At 35.6% G+C, this 16179-nt stretch overlaps 1 protein-coding gene across 1 annotated transcript; it reads left to right on the plus strand.

Moving 5' to 3' along the window:
* The first annotated feature begins 6234 nt into the window (after positions 1-6234).
* On the plus strand, positions 6235-13924 carry LOC134542466 (uncharacterized). The gene is made up of 6 exons (XM_063386769.1): positions 6235-6560; positions 9126-9225; positions 11381-11496; positions 11869-11953; positions 12987-13220; positions 13713-13924. Exons 1-6 carry the CDS (start codon positions 6394-6396, stop codon positions 13770-13772), a joined length of 762 nt encoding a protein of 253 aa, XP_063242839.1. The 5' UTR covers positions 6235-6393; the 3' UTR covers positions 13773-13924.
* The last annotated feature ends 2255 nt before the right edge of the window (positions 13925-16179 follow it).

Genomic DNA, 16179 nt, shown 5'->3' on the forward strand with positions numbered 1-16179 from the left:
AAAGTGGTTTTTCAACTGTTCCAAACAAGGTCCCAAAAGCTATCACGAAGCGAGGGGAAAAAGTTGTTGGCAAAGTCACATCTGGAAAAAGGGTTGAAAATATCACAGTTGTGTGTGCAATGAGTGCAAGAGGTACTTTTGTTCCACCTTCAATACTGCATGCGTGCAAGAGAATGAGAAGTGAACTTTTGAATGACGTTCCTGCTGACACAACCGCAATGTGCTCTGACTCGGGTTACAAAAATTCAAGCCTGTTCATGGAATGGATTCATCACTTTCAGGACAAGGTGCGCGCTCACAGTGAAAGCCCAATTCTGCTCCTGTTGGAATAGTAACTATTCATATATTTCTCTAGATGCTATAAACTTCTGTTGGGACAGTAGCATTCATTTACTTACTCTACCTCCCCCCCCCCCCCCCCCCCCAAATAGTAGCCACACAATGCAGCCACTCGACAAAAGCTTTTTTGGCTCTTTGAAAACTTTGCGTGCAGATTAATGCAATAAGTGATTGGTGACACATCCTAGAAGAAACATAATTCCCTACCAGTTTAGTGAATTTATCGAAAAAGCTTATATAAGATGTGCATCCTTAAAATAATAATAATAATAATAACAGTTAAGGTACGATTGTGGAACATGACTGGTAATTGAGAAAAAAAAATTTGTAAACTAAAACTAGCACTAAGTTGGATTCATAACTTAAAAAAAAAAAGAATGGGAGCGTGTTCTTAGAAGTTATACTTATTTTCCACTGTAAAAATATACTTTACTTTGCATGCAAATAATAAATATAATTAGAATAATTAACAGACTGGAGTGATGATATAAATACAGTTGGTAAAATTTTAATTCAAACAAATTAAAAAAAATTACAGTACCTACTCAGTATTCAATATTAATATAACCAGAGGTGCCCCCCCCCCCCCAAACACTATGACTCACCCCCCCCTAACCTAATGACGGGCCCCCCCCCCCCCCCGAAATTTTTTATGCCATTTTCTCAATGATTTACTCAATTATTTTATAATATTATAGTTTTTAGTATTATATTTTATCACATTTTGCATTAATTAAAACTGATTTTTTAATAATAATTTTGGTCATATCAGGTAATATTTCCATCCTGAACCGACATATGCCAAACTGTTTTTGTTGAGGAAAGTGCGGGGTTACCAATTTGATTTACAAGATCCCTTTCAATTATCAAAGCACCAGAAACGTATTTTCACATTAGAAGCTATAATTATGTAAATAATATATACATTTTTCTCGTCTTTTAACCACCCCCCCCCCCTGAAATTTTAATGACGCAGTCTGCGTCGTTACCTCCCCCCCCCCCCCCTTGTGGGCACCCCTGATATAACTAATCATTTTAGTAAAATAATCGAGATAATGTTAATTAATAATGAAAATCAATAAATTTGCTAAATGTTTTTATAATTTATAATTTTTAATTATTTGTTCAATAAAAATGTAAATATATATAATTTATACATAATGCAAATACGTGATACAGACGGGAACATAACCTCACTGATATAGATACACTAAAATACAATTAAAAAATTTAATAAGCACAATTTTTATCCCTAATATTTACAATAAATTAAAGGTTTTAATGGCAAGGACCAGTATTCAATATAAATAACTAGAACATAACGTTTCAAAGAAAATATTATAATTTGTATTTCTATGTACCTAGCCTTTTTTTATCCTGAGAAAATTACGTTTCATTGTGCGCGCATAGTAAAAGGTTGCACTCTCATATTTTTTGCATAACGCACCTGAAGAAGTATAACTTTAAAAAATAATAGTAACAGCACGTCGGATTTGACTTCCATTGTTTTCGAACCTACTGATTCACAACTACGCACAGAACATTTATCTGCATGGGAGAGAGATCGTGTGTATTGGAGGGAAACAAATATATTGTGTTACGGACACATATGGCGAAACAGCCAATGAGAGCAAAGTGAGGTGCCATTCTGGTGGAAGTTTGGAACAGTTTAAATTTATTTATCATAAATGATAGCAAAACATTTCCAAAATATTACATTTCTGCAAAAATAAACCATGCCATTTATCTGCTAGATATAATTAGCTATAATTGTGCTTAAAATATTAACTAATATATGTCAAGAGGTTAGACATGTTCTTTAAAACTTTTACAAAAATTATTATAACCTAAATTAATTGATGTATTGAATATCTGTTTTCATTTACAAAATAACTAACAAAAAGTTAAAATATTTGTTTACGAATATTATCAGTAGATGTCGGATGTATCGCAAATTTGCATTGGCTAAAACTAGTGCATAATAATTCAGTTGTAAATCGATTTCGCACAGTTCGTGTGCATTGCATGCTATACCATCGCTTAGGTTTTTTTTAAATTTTGAATCCAGCTTTATACAAAAAAGTGGTCGGTGTGAGATCTTGATGAGTTGCAGAGCTTCTGGCACGCACACTGGGTATTGCTATCGCTCTACCCAGAGGGGTGGAAGTAAGACAACGGAGAGAGAGCACATGCTCCATCTTGACACTTCCAATATATTTGATTCTGATGTGTGCAGAGACGTGGTGGACGTAACCTCTGTAGCTGTAGTGTTGCTGCCCGGCGCCAGCTTCTCCTATAAGAGCACCCTCCCACAGGGAGGTTAGTCGTGGACCATTCGGCTTGTGCGGACGTCACCCACGCTGGAGAAACGCCTGAACCCTCACCGACCCACATATTCGCAGGCCCACTGGTGCGCCCTAACTAGGCTAGATATTCTGGAGATACTCACTGGGACAGTGCTTTGATGCAGCGCCCACATTTGCTTATTTATAAGTACAACTGCACAGTATGTCCCACTCTCCTGGATAAAACAGTAATTTGTATATTTACGACGGCACTTGTTCCTGGTCCGAAACACTGAGGCTGACATGCATCCACAACAGTGCATTACTGGATACAACACGCCCGAGGGGGGTAGGGGGTGGGGGGTGGCTGCTAAAAAAAGCATATGGCGAGATGCTCGCAGAGGTCCAGAATAAAAAAAGTCTAAACATTAATTTAAGAACTATGGAATGTAATAATCAGTTAAGGCATGCCAATGACACAGGAGCTCTGTCTTATCCTGCTGGTGGTTGGCAGGGGTTACAAGGATGCAACTTCTGTTCTGCAGGAGTGACAATCGCATCAACAGTATCACTAATTTAATCTCAGATGCTGTTAATCTGTACTGGGTGGCTGTAAAAAAAACATGAATTTTACTGGAATAGATTGATGTCACCCGTTAATGTTCCCTCTGCTCGCAAAGGCTGTTATGCTACTTCGTTTTTTCACGCGCGGAGTGTCAAGAGGCACGAATGCATACAGTATAGTGCAAGTGCGATGCAGTGCAACGAGGTAAACAGCCACCACCACCAACGAATCGATTGTTACCCGAGTGGCAAACGACCAGGATCATAACTGTACCTGACATTGCAATTCGCGCAATCAAGAAGTATTAGACATTGTATGTATTTAATATTAATAACTTTTTAGATTAGCGCGATTACACCCGAAACATACCCTTTTGCACATGGAACATTTTTGCGCGATGCTGGCTCCTGGTTGTGCACTGGGATCGGGAGCTCGGCCAGTTCGACATTAGCTTTCAACAAATTTACCTGTGTGTCACTTCACGGAACCCTTTAACCTTTGTGCATCACTAACCAATTCTCGACAATAATAAAGTTTTCAAATTGTTTTCCATCGGTTCCATGGCTAGACCCTCACATTCGTCCTGAGCTCATCGACTGCTAAACTTAATTGTGAGTGCCCTTGCAAGGGACATTTCGTTGTCTTAGGTAATTTTCTCATTTTAACCTAGGCTCAGGTTACATCCTAGGTCTCACATTATGGAATCAGTTGTTAAAATGTTTTACTGCTCTGTCTGCACAGGGCCACCATGTTAGGTACCTAAACAGTGTCCAGGGCCTGCATTTTCATTAAAATAGCCCGTAGACTTTTGGGCCCTCACTTCCTTCCTTTGTAGTCCACATGACATGAATCTTAATTTAGGGCCGAGTGCTGTCAGGTTAATAATCTATTTTATGTAATCATTGTCCACAGTGGTTTTTCATTAGGGTTCCATTTATATATGTCATTTAGGGTTTTATTTGTTCTCGTGATGTGTTGCTGCAGAAGCTGCCGCAACACTTAATAGTAATTGCAATTGCAATGTTAATGCACCACTCAAATGATGCATAATAAGAACAATCGTACCAGATTATATATTTATGGATAACCCCTTCCAGAGTCAAGGCAGAATGCAGCGAGCACCCCTACAATTATTATTTGGACAAATGTCCCGAGGGCCCTCAGCCATTCAATATCTGTTTGTTCATTATCAATGGTTATTTATGCATGACAAAAGACACATGCTGCATCGAAACACATTTCAGGTGTAAGACAAGCCATGTACACAGTAGTGCCATGTACATTTACATGTTCAATAGAAACCATAATACCAGAACTTGTAGTGCAATAATTACATAATTAGTCAACCAGTCATTAACTCAACATCCCTGCTGGCTGCAACAGCCGAGTGATCACTGTCTAGTAATATCTACTTCCAGCCAGCCCAGGGTGATGTCACACCCATAGATGAGTCTCCACTCTAACTGTGGACTACTCCACATTGTTCATTAACCTAGTCTAGTTGGTGCCCTCAGTAACCACTCAAAACTATCACAACTTCAACAATGACAGTCATCAATAAAATTCTGTCTGTTTTGCTCTATGCTTGTAGTGTAACCAGTCGCTGTGACACCGATGTCACACATCAACGCACATACACGTGGGTTGCCGCAACCACCATCTGTCAGTCTTGACAAAAAGGAATATGTGGGTGGTTATAGAAGCGAAGAAGATGTGAGTGGGCCGCTCTACAAGGAAGGGCGCACAGAAGGTGAGAGGATCAGTGAATTGAGGAGATGGGTGAGGCGAGGAGAGAGGGATCCTGAGAGCATTGAAAATTGAGAAGCCCGGTCTGCCGAGCGATTGTGCACGTTATCAGCACTTATGTCTGGTGTTGCCATCACAGGATACTGAAACAGGTGCAGTGGGTGAGTGGTGGGGAATTTCATGGCATCGTCCTGTGACGAAGAACAATAGCATCCTAGAGAGTTACCTCGAATAGTCCGCTGGGCGTGTCTGCAATTTCCCACAATGTCCACACTTTTCCGTCGCTGTCTTAACTCTTTCTGTATCTTTTGTTGCTCGCCACATGTGCGGGCGCCAAATACCACTGCCCCGCGGTACCGTGACTGAGAACTGGGTTGAACTTAGTGACATGGAAATAATTTAGCGATATTTGTATTCAATAACCTTTAATTTAAAAAAAAAAAAGTTTTGTCAGTGACAAGGTTTGAACCACAGCTACAGTTTTACCTTTACTTCTTTGTCCAATATCAATAACTACTGAAACTCTGAGGAATTTATGAGGGAGATTATGTATTATCAATTGTGTAATGCAATGGGTTTTTTATTACTTTAAATTCTGGGCGTCACGAATGTAGTTTAATTTTTCTGATTGTAATGTGTTAAATTACCAACCATCATTAAACTCATTGTCTTCCACATCAATTGTACTGGTTTTGTAATCGTGTAATCGATATGTAAATAAATGTGTCTGTTTAGCACTTGAAAATGTAACCACCGAACACAAACAATCGCTAAACTCATTGAAACACATTCAAATTGCTTTAGCACTTCATACAGGATTTATATAAGTTTGAAATTATGTGGTTCACTAAAATTAGCCATTTTCAACATTGCTTGAGACATGTCCGCAGTGGTATTGGCGAAAATGATATTATTCTTGTTCTTAAACAAGTTCCCAGTGACTATGAAACATGTTTATGCGATGGTTTTCTCAAGCAACAAGTATGATTCAGGAGAATTCCCTTTTAGAAATAAGAAATATGTGACCATCATGAGTTCATGACTGTCTTGTTTGCGATCACTTGTAACAATCTCAAGCAACGTCTATGGCACCCAAATATTTAAATAAGAATGCATATAAGAATTTCTTGGCGAAGGAATCGCTCAAGACATAATAATGTATACCACCATCTGATTTTATATACCTATATATATACACATATGTGTGTGTGTGTGTGTGTGTGTGTGTAAGTTAATCCAATTGGCAAAGCATTTTTAATTCCTTACCTTTATCTCTGCTGTTGACGTTTAAAAACATTTATGTTTTGATCGATTATACTGATAGGATAATGATACGGAACCCATCCTACACTTTAATTTTAATCTGTGATTGTGGCTGCAATGTTGTTTTGTTTTTCCTTGTTGCTACTTGTTTTGATTATGTAAATTGAAAAATTGAGACTTTAGAAAGTATTTAAAATGTTGGTCTCTAGGAAATATATATTTGTTGTATTTGTGTGTTATTTGGTACCAGTTTGCACTTCTGTTGGACTTAGTGCTTGTGAGAAAATAGGTTTATGTCAGTGTTTATTTTCTAACGGAGTTACAATCAATTTGACACCTCTCAGCAGGTCACGAGAGTCAAGGTATATATTGTTTCTGGCATATAATGGCGTGTTTTATTCAAAGAGCGTTCTCGAGAGAGCTTGTTCTATCGCATCGATATTTATTGGAAAATTATAACATTTCTGTAACAAAGATATAACAGCGAATGTAATAAATTTACATTAATGTTTCGGTTTTTTTTTTCGATTTGCAGAAACGGACAATTTTCCATTAGGTATTTCAAGACTATTTTCCACTAAAAAAAAATGCCTAAAAAAATGCCCTGAATCATTGTGAAGTGCATAGGATTTTTGATGTAATGAATTAAAACAGCAAGCATAATATACAATAATTTCAGTGTATACAGGATCATGCCATCAGGATCAACTGCACATGATCTGATTATTTATTAAATATAAATTCAAAAGTGCAACAACTTTCACCTATGTTGGAGACGGTTACATCTTATTCGCAGTGGATAAGACGATTGTGATTGTCTAGAACCTGTGACATAAACATAATTTCCTCAAGACACCTAACATAATGAGAAATTACTCGAACATACTGAGGTACATCTTGACTCGCGTCAGGCCTCACTCCCAGAAGCACCAGCCATGTTACATCACAAAATGGAACAGTAAAAAACAAACAAATCCTTTCCAAATGACCATAAATTTATGCTCCCAGAAAATTTATGCTTTCACTTAGCAATCAACACACCAAATTATAAATCAACTTTTTAAACTGTTTCCATCAATAAACTATTACCTCACTTGACACAACTATTACAAAAACATAAACACAGACTTAACATGGCGCTAGTGAAGTACACCACTCGGACAGTCTTGCCTCTACTGTTGCAACAGATCCACCTCAGTTTTAGTAGAACCTTAACAAAACATATTTTAAAAGTTTTTTTTAATGCAGGTGCTGTTCTAGAAAATCTCCTTGAGTCTCACAGATAAGAAAAATTATTTTATTTGAAAAAGTCTTAGATCTGAGAACATAACACAGTCAGGAATTACATATATAAAATAAAACCACAAAGTAATGATATAACATTAGTTATTTTTGTACATTATCTATTTAAAATGCAAACAAACATGACTACTACAGTGGTCAATTACTTGGCTTCTATTGGTCATGCAGAGTAACATAAACGAAAGAGCTGAGCATTGCTGAGCTAATCCGCTCGGGTTCATGCTCGCATGCATGTCATTGTAGACACTCGGTTCTGTGAAATCCATCTCCATTTATATGATCTGTCTCTTCTTCCGTGCCATTGTAGCATGGGCCTAAACAATTAAAAAAATTTAAGATTATCCTTTTAAAAATTATCATAATGATTACAAACTTTGCCTACGCACACAAAACCAACTAAAATAGGTAATTAAAAATTATCATGCAGCCTTAAAAGAAAACATTACTACTTATATATGAAATAGCCTGGTTTATAAACTACAAAAAAATGTTAAGCTGCAGAAAGTTTAATAATGATGTTTTCGAACACCTATACCATTTTTTAAAATTACACAAGATGCAAAAATGCATTGCATACCTTGACCAGCTTTTAACTTCTTGTGTTTTGGTTTACGTTTCCGCTTCTACAAGTGAACTGCAGTATTCAAAAAACATTTAAAAAATGCAGAAGTAGTGTGTATGTAAGACTTAAGATTTTCTTTTTATCACGTGCAATACATTTTCACTTATTAATTTATCACAGAGTGAATGCAAATTATGGTTTTTTATCAATATATTTGGAATTTATGTTTTCATTGTAATAATTATTTATAAAAAGAAACATTATGGAAATTTTTTTACAGGTACACAGTTTCGAGTATAGAGTTAATGTATTGTGACTTTAATGTTTTATAATTTACGAACTGTAGTAGTTTTCTTGCAATTGTTGGGTTTTGCATCTGTAGGTACATTCTTGCATTTCTTAAAAAGTTTTTAAACACAGCCTAGCTAGTAACACTTGTTACTACCCCCCCCCCCCCTCCCCCCCAAAAAAAAAATTGGTCTTAATTTTAAATGATTTAAATTGAAATAAAATAAGTAAATTTCACTAATTCACACATCAGAAATAACCTGAATCTGCAGTTGTAAAGAAACATGATGGGCGTTAGAGAGTGTATTAGTCCCAGAGAGAATGTAGTTTTGTGCTGTCTTGTGTTCTCACTCTTACGTACATTGAGACAATTAGAATGGTGTCTGTGACTTGGTTCTGACTAAAACATGAAAGTGCAAGAAACAGCACTGTCTTGGCCAAAATTCAGATACAGGGTTAATAGAGCCAACAAAATGGGTAGGAAAAGCCAGAGTGTAGTAATTTACCTTTTATTAATTGTATTCCCACAAAGTAATTGCAGTTCATAATCTACAATTTTTTTATTATACACTTTTTCCATCATTGTCCACAGCTGCTATTTCATTTTATTTATTTATTTTTTCGAATGCTTATCATAGTTAAATTAAATTTACAAATTAGTTGATAGTTTTTAAATTAGTGCATACTTTGTAGAAAATTGCACTGTGTTCATTTTAAAGTAGTCATACAATTGAGTGACGATTATTTTTATGGTGTTGTTTGTTTTTCCATTCAGTTTGGTAGCGGCACTTGCTGATGTGACAGTATACTTCCATCCTTGTTCCGACGTACCGCTGGGCAACAGTTCGAAAAGCTCGTGTGCGAAGGCCTCTTCGGTAAGTTGCAGTACTTGTATTTACTACGAAACAAATTATCACACATTCTCTTATTTATTATCATTTAAAAAAAAAAACGTTACCAATGAAAATTATATCTGCATTGTTAATGAAGCTAGACTTCTCATGCCCTAGTTTTAAAATTGGTCAATTCATAATTTCGTGATTTGTGATTTAATAGGTTTCAGTTGTATTGCATTCATTATCCACTTGTTTTGAACTTCATAAATGGTGCTATGAGGTTATTATTCAACATTTCAGAGTTAAAAAAACCTCATGCTGTTTTATTAAATGTATCTCTAACATGTCTCAAACACAACTTACCTATATGTTTCCTCCACTAATGTTCTCAAAAGAAACTTATTCAAGGTAAATATTGTGCAGCTTACTGCAAAAATTTATCATATTTATTAGTTAATTTGTAAGTTGAAAAGGAAGTAATAATACAGTAATAATACACTACATTTTTTTTATAATATACTAACTAACTGCCCGACCCGGCTTCGCACGGTTGTATTAATGGGCGAAAAAATGAGACCAAATCTCTTATTTACAGTTATAATAAATGAAATAAAATGAAAATTAATTAATTTTGACAAAAACTTAATACAATGCTTTGTAATGTACCGAAGAAAAAACGAATAGCACCGATGGTTTCCCGACTCTCAAGCACGCAACGTTGTCATGGAAACGAAGTACCAACTGTTTCCCGGGCTTAAACACCAATCAACATTGATAATCAGTTTATTATTAATTATAAATTATTAAGACCATTAATCGAAATAAAAACTATCCTATCTCTCTATTTGGAAAAAATTACACATAAATGCCAATTTTCATCGAAATTGGTTGACTTGGTGAAGAGTTCACTGGAAACAAACATCAGGACACTGGATTTATATATATTAAGATTTGTAAGTTGAAAAGGAAGTTAATAATACACTACATTTTTTTTATAATATATATTAAACCCAACATGTCATATTTGTACTTTGGTATTTTGTAATTTGGTGGGTTTCATTGGATAAAAAATCAGGTCAGGTGACCATTCTGTCTACAAGAGCAACCAATTAAAATACAACATAAAACTTTATTTTGGTGGGTACCTACATAAAATATAGAAAAGACAAATGAACTAATAAATTTCTCTTGAATGATAATTTTCTAATCTGCCATGTCAAATGGTGTACAAATGTTCAAAAGACTTCAGAAATCACTTCAGATTTGTGAGTGACATCATTTTACAAACAGCACTTAACAAACTTTTGAGAGGCTTATCAAATTGCCAGTGTAGTTTCACTTTTTTTTTTTAAGGAAAAAATATGTTAAACTGGGGTTTTCACAAAGGATATCCATCCATAACAATTTTTTTTTAGATACCTTCCAGTCATGTTTTGGACATGGTGGCAGTAGGTACTATTGCTGGCATAATAGATGTCTTTGATAGCATAGGTCGAGCCTTTGCTAGGCTGGGGCATATGATTGTTTGACCGAAGAAAAGCTTTGAATGCTGTAGATTTCAACATTCTATTAATTTTGGTTCTTTACATTTTCTCTCTTAGTGTTTGTACCTACTTGGTTCAAATGCTACCTGAGTGGCTGTTACCAACATGTTGGCCTTAACACTGAAGTATCTATGTGGCTTTCAATAGCAGCGCGTGTTCCTCAGAGTTTAATTCTCACTCCATTTTTATTTGCTGTATTCATTAATGTCTTACCTTAATGCCTGAAAAGTTACCATTACCACTATTAATGCTGATGATGTTCAGATATGTATCATCATATGAAAGCATCAGATATACATGTCACTTTTAATGAATTTGCTTCCAATTTCATATTAACAAATGAAAACTAACTTGTGTTGAATGTAGTATCAAAACTATAAGCTGCAAATGAAAACTAATAAAGTTATACCTATGTAAGGTGATTGTTCTAAGGCTTGTTTAAAAAATATATATGAAGATACATTAGTTGAAATGTAATGTGTTTTCAGAACATAAGTATTTGTGTTAACGGTATGAAATATTTACCTATATTGTTCTATTTAATTTGTATCAAATTTTCATAATTTATAAAAAAATAAGTCTTGCTCTATTTGTTGCTAACACTCGCTCCACTGTGTGTTCTAATCTGTGAGAATTTTTTTTTTTTGCAGTTGTGTTTGTACAACAAAACAAGTAACACATATTACAATCTTGGAAAATCAGCTGATGCCGTATTTTCATCTGAAGGGTTACACACAACTGTTTTGAAGTACAGTAATTTAGGAAAGTGAGTACCTACCAGTATTTATTAGAATTGCTGTTGTAATGTTTTGAATTATGGGTTCGAAAAATATGAAATACGGTATTTGTGTTGTGTACAGTCTTTTACGAAGAACAACACCAGCTTTTGTGTATAAATATTTGTTATTAAGTGATATTTTCATTAGGTATTGATTTTTTCCTCTGGTTGTTGGTTGCATTGTTGTGAAAATGAAGTTGGAAAAGAGACTAGTTTGATTTCTTAATGTAACACAAGTTTTGATACATGGAAGTGAATGATTTTCAAAACCAAGCCAGTGGAATGACATGTAGTTGATTGTGTCGGAAGAGTTGAACTGTTCTGTAAGTAAGTTTTTTTTTACGGAGTGTTGTTTCGCAGGAGTGCTGCCATCCAGCTTGTGTGTGAGTCTGTGCCCGGAGCTGGCAGTACCCTGGTGATCGAAGCAGTGAACACTTCGTACGCCGTAAGTCAAGTCTGGGCGTGTTCTCTGGTGTTGTGTCCAGTGGTGTAGCAAGCGGGTGGCAGGGATGGCCCCCGCCAGGGGCGCCGGAGCAGGAGGGGGCGCTGCCACGACGGTTTCGTGTTACTGAACCCTCCCCCCCCTCTCTCTTTTAATCCAAGAGGGGGCGCCATTTTCAATTCTGGCCAGGGGCGCCAGTCACCTTAGCTACACCACTGGTTGTGTTGCGTATGTACTTTCTGAGGAAAAATTCATTGACCAGTTTGAGCACTCTTTATCTGGGGTTGGTGATAGCTGCATGCAGGTACCAATAACGAACTGTACATATTTAATTGAAAGCATTACTGTCATTAAAAATACTTTGCAAGTTTTCAGTTCGAAATGGGTGTGGATTTTAATCTCAGTTGTCTTATTCTGCTGCTTAGGGGAAGATTGAAATGAAATATTGCAGCCATTCTGTAATGTAAAACTTAATTTTTTTTTTTTCCCCATTCTGGGACCTGACTGTTGCACCAGCAAATCGCACTGCACTTACATCCAACATTTGCGTGACTAAACTGCTAAATAGCTACTGATGACACTTGGTAAATATCTGGCTGTCGAAACATTAAATAAATGCAAGAGAGTGCTGTTATAGTAAGATCATAGGAATAGCCCTTAAATAATAGTAATGACTAGGGACACCTGTATTTCGCGAATACATTTCGTGTCAATGGTATTTCACAAAATACTGTAGCTTTTCTCCTGTGGTTATTGGCTGAGGTCGGTGAGAGGTGTCGTCCCGCTCTTGACGGTGGCCAATGAGAATGTGTTCACCGTACTGCTGCACCCTCACAATTTGCCATGACTCTTAGAAAAAGCTACAGTGTTTTGTGAAATACCTTGACATGAAATGTATTCGCGAAATACAGGTGTCCCCTAGTAGTGAAAAGAGAAGGAAATAACAAGCAAGGCTTGTGAGACAGGGCCTCGAGCGACCACGCAGGTCGGCCGGGAGTCAGCTGTGGGTCCTGCACATGTTCGGCGACGTGTGTAGGCTCTGGTGCTGAAGTCACCGTGGGCGTGCGCCAGACGGGTCATGGACGCAGACGCCGCCGACACCACGATGGAGGGCATGTCGACCGGCTCCTTGCTGGTTATCCTCTTCTTCGTGTTCTCCCTGGTGTACGCGGGGGGCGGAGCGCTCGCCCTGAGGTTCCTCCGAGGAGCCTCCGGCAGGGAGATGATTCCCAACTACGACTTCTGGGCGGACCTTCCCTACTTGTGCAGGGTGAGTGTCGTTGCTTCGTCATGATCATGCATGCCACCTGTTCGTGTCTATGGCATATACCACAAGTTTTCAAAAACATTTATAAATTTTATATCTTAAAATACTGATCATCAAACACCCATTTTATTAATTTTTACAGTAAAAGAAATTCTTTGAAATGTTGGGGTCAAAATGTGTTAACAAAATCATTTCGCAGTTGTGAAATTTTTTCTGACACTGCATACAGAACCATATTTTGGACGGTTGTATTTTTTTCTGATATCCTTTACATTTTTTTATTGTGAAGCTGGGCAGGGTAGTCAAAATGTTACATGCTTTAAAATTTCCCTGCGGATTATCTGAGAATGCTAATTTGATAGCTTGGACCTGCTCTGAATGTTAATATAAAAAAATTCCTTATTGCCGGTAAGTACTTTTTTTAAATTTTAGTTTGAACTTAAGGACTTGTACTTATGTTTTTTTTTTTTTTTTTTTTTTCGTGTTCCTTTGCAGGATGGTCTGCTGTTTATGATATCTGGCTGCAAACCACTGCCTGCCTATGACAGGATATAGTAACAGCGTATTTTTTTTTTTTTTGTAAAGTTTATGTATCTCATTAAGTTTAACAAATTTAATATAATGTGCCTTTGTGAAGTGGCTTGCAGCATTTGTATTTGCATGCTACTTTCATGAATGTTAAATAAATTGTATACATTTTTCATTAATGTTGGGTTTTTTTTCCCCCCATCTTCAAACTTTTTCTTATTTCTCTCAGATACTGTTATCTTTGTTACAGAAAGTCAGGGATTCAGATTTTTGCCTTAAAGAGTAGTTTCCATAACATTAGATATTGTTTAAAGCTCTGAGATTTGTCATTACTCTATATGATATTCCTCCGTCCTCAGCTTGTCAGAAATTAGCTTGACGAATTGTATGCTAAGTCACATAAAATTGAGAAGTTCCGTAGCATACAAAAATATATTTATGTTACTCAAACTTATATTCTCTTTGACCTTACACAAAAAGAATAAGATTCAAGCAAGCAACACTTTAAACATTTTAATTTTTTGCTAGACGTGCAGAGATAAAACTGTGTTCATGTCTAAGCTTTTAAAATCCTTGTTTTAAATATATTCTCAATTGTTTGGACATTCTTCCACAGATTGTGTAAATAAGCATTGTTGTCAGTAGAATGGATTGCTTCTAACCATTAAGCAAAAAAATTGTTTAAAGAGTTGATTATTGTTTATATTCCACTAATTTTTACAAGTAAAAAAAAAAAAATACCCGATATAATTGGCACCAGTTAAAATACATATTACTAGGGTTACCAGTTGATTAACACAGAAAAAGAGGATTAGTATGTACAACTAAAATAACAGCAACAATAAGGACACACAATAAACAAGTGTTTGAAGGTGTTATTTTTAATTTATTGTTTAGCTAAAATATTTACAGGCCTAGAATTTGTTAAAGAGTGCACACCAACATCCTGAAAAATAAAAAATTAATAAAAAAAATTTTTTGCTGTATTATTTATGTAAAAAAAGCTATAACAAACTTTGTACTTCAACAGAAAAAAAATTATGAAGATGTCTGAATGCAGATTATTCTGATGCCTTGCATGGGTTTAGTGCCTAGTAGGTTCCCCCAAATAGAGAATTATAAAAAAAATACTAATCAATAGCATCTTTCACCAGAGTTTAAAAATATATACGAAATTAAAATAAAAGTGCAGAAATTTTCTTTCACTTCCACTGAAAAAAAAAGAATACTTCCTACTTAGAGAAGCAGTCCGGCAGTTAAAAAGGTATATGAAAATCTGTGGGTAAAAGTGAACTTTTGGTAACCCTCCATATTACTCTGCCAATGCTAAAATTTCATTAATTTTTTAGGCTTAATTTTAAAAAGAAAAGAGGGCATGCAATCTGAATTGAAGTAGTTTGGATATCTAGGGCGTACTACTAGTAGAATGATGGAATGTGTTTCATACTAATATTAAATAATAGTGAATATGTATCATTTAGGTTTTGCAGCATTTTAAATGAGAATTTTGTTCTTAGCAATCAATTAAAAATACATTTACATAAATAATTGCAGAATTAATGACCAAGCACAATTTTTTTAAGTGTAAGTTGCACATTTTTTTTTACATTCAACACTGTTCAACTACTTAATGAATAGCATCAAAGTTTTGTTATACGAATAGTAAAAGTAAAAATAATAGAAAATTAGTTTTGTTTGGAATTAAAGGCAGACACATTATTGTGAGCAATAACTACGTCCAAGATCGAAAGTACTTTCAAGTTGAATATTATTTATTGTGTATGTGCATCGAATTTGATCCCTAAAAGACAAAAATAGTTCTTATTTTGAAAGTGTTTTTGACCACTCATAGACGACACTGCAAATACTATATATACTATTTATCAACATCATACTTCGTCAAATGTAAACTAACTTTTCTTATTGTAAGACGGGACACAGTTAGTCCCTTACAAAGGGATTTTCAATACAGTGTAAACTCTTTATAACGTCACTCTATTTAACGACAAGCTCCTTAAAACGTCGAAATTACTTGACTTAGGTTGGTTTACCTTGTTTTCTATACAATAATACACTCGATATAGTGTCATGCTCACTCTATTGAACGACAACAATACAGCATTATAAATCATTAAGCAGTACTTTCTAAGTTGCCGAAGTTGATCAGAACTGCAGCTGTGTATGTTCTCTTTGTTTGCTGTTTTTTTGTTGTATTATCTAGCACATGTTTACTTCGACTGACGTACCGGAGATTCTAAGAAATTTTGCCTTTTGTTTTTGTATGATGAACTTGCACATGTTTACCTCGGTCACTTGACTTTTGTCAAGTTGTTACACATTATCATTATCGCAGTTGCTTACAGACTTTTGAACTGTAAACGTGGCGAGTAAACGAAAATCTTCGTGTTATTCACGGAAATAGTTTTATTAAGCA

The sequence above is a fragment of the Bacillus rossius genome (assembly GCF_032445375.1).
Source record: "Bacillus rossius redtenbacheri isolate Brsri chromosome 4 unlocalized genomic scaffold, Brsri_v3 Brsri_v3_scf4_2, whole genome shotgun sequence".
Lineage (NCBI taxonomy): Eukaryota > Metazoa > Arthropoda > Insecta > Phasmatodea > Bacillidae > Bacillus > Bacillus rossius.

Excerpts from the sequence above, each read along its gene's own strand:
- LOC134542466 (XM_063386769.1), top strand. The coding sequence starts at position 6,394 with ATGTTGGTCTCTAGGAAATATATATTTGTTGTATTTGTGTGTTATTTG. Across the intron at positions 9,226-11,380 it reads CGTGTGCGAAGGCCTCTTCG|TTGTGTTTGTACAACAAAAC; the intron begins GTAAGTTGCAGT and ends TTTTTTTTGCAG. Across the intron at positions 11,497-11,868 it reads AAGTACAGTAATTTAGGAAA|GAGTGCTGCCATCCAGCTTG; the intron begins GTGAGTACCTAC and ends GTTGTTTCGCAG.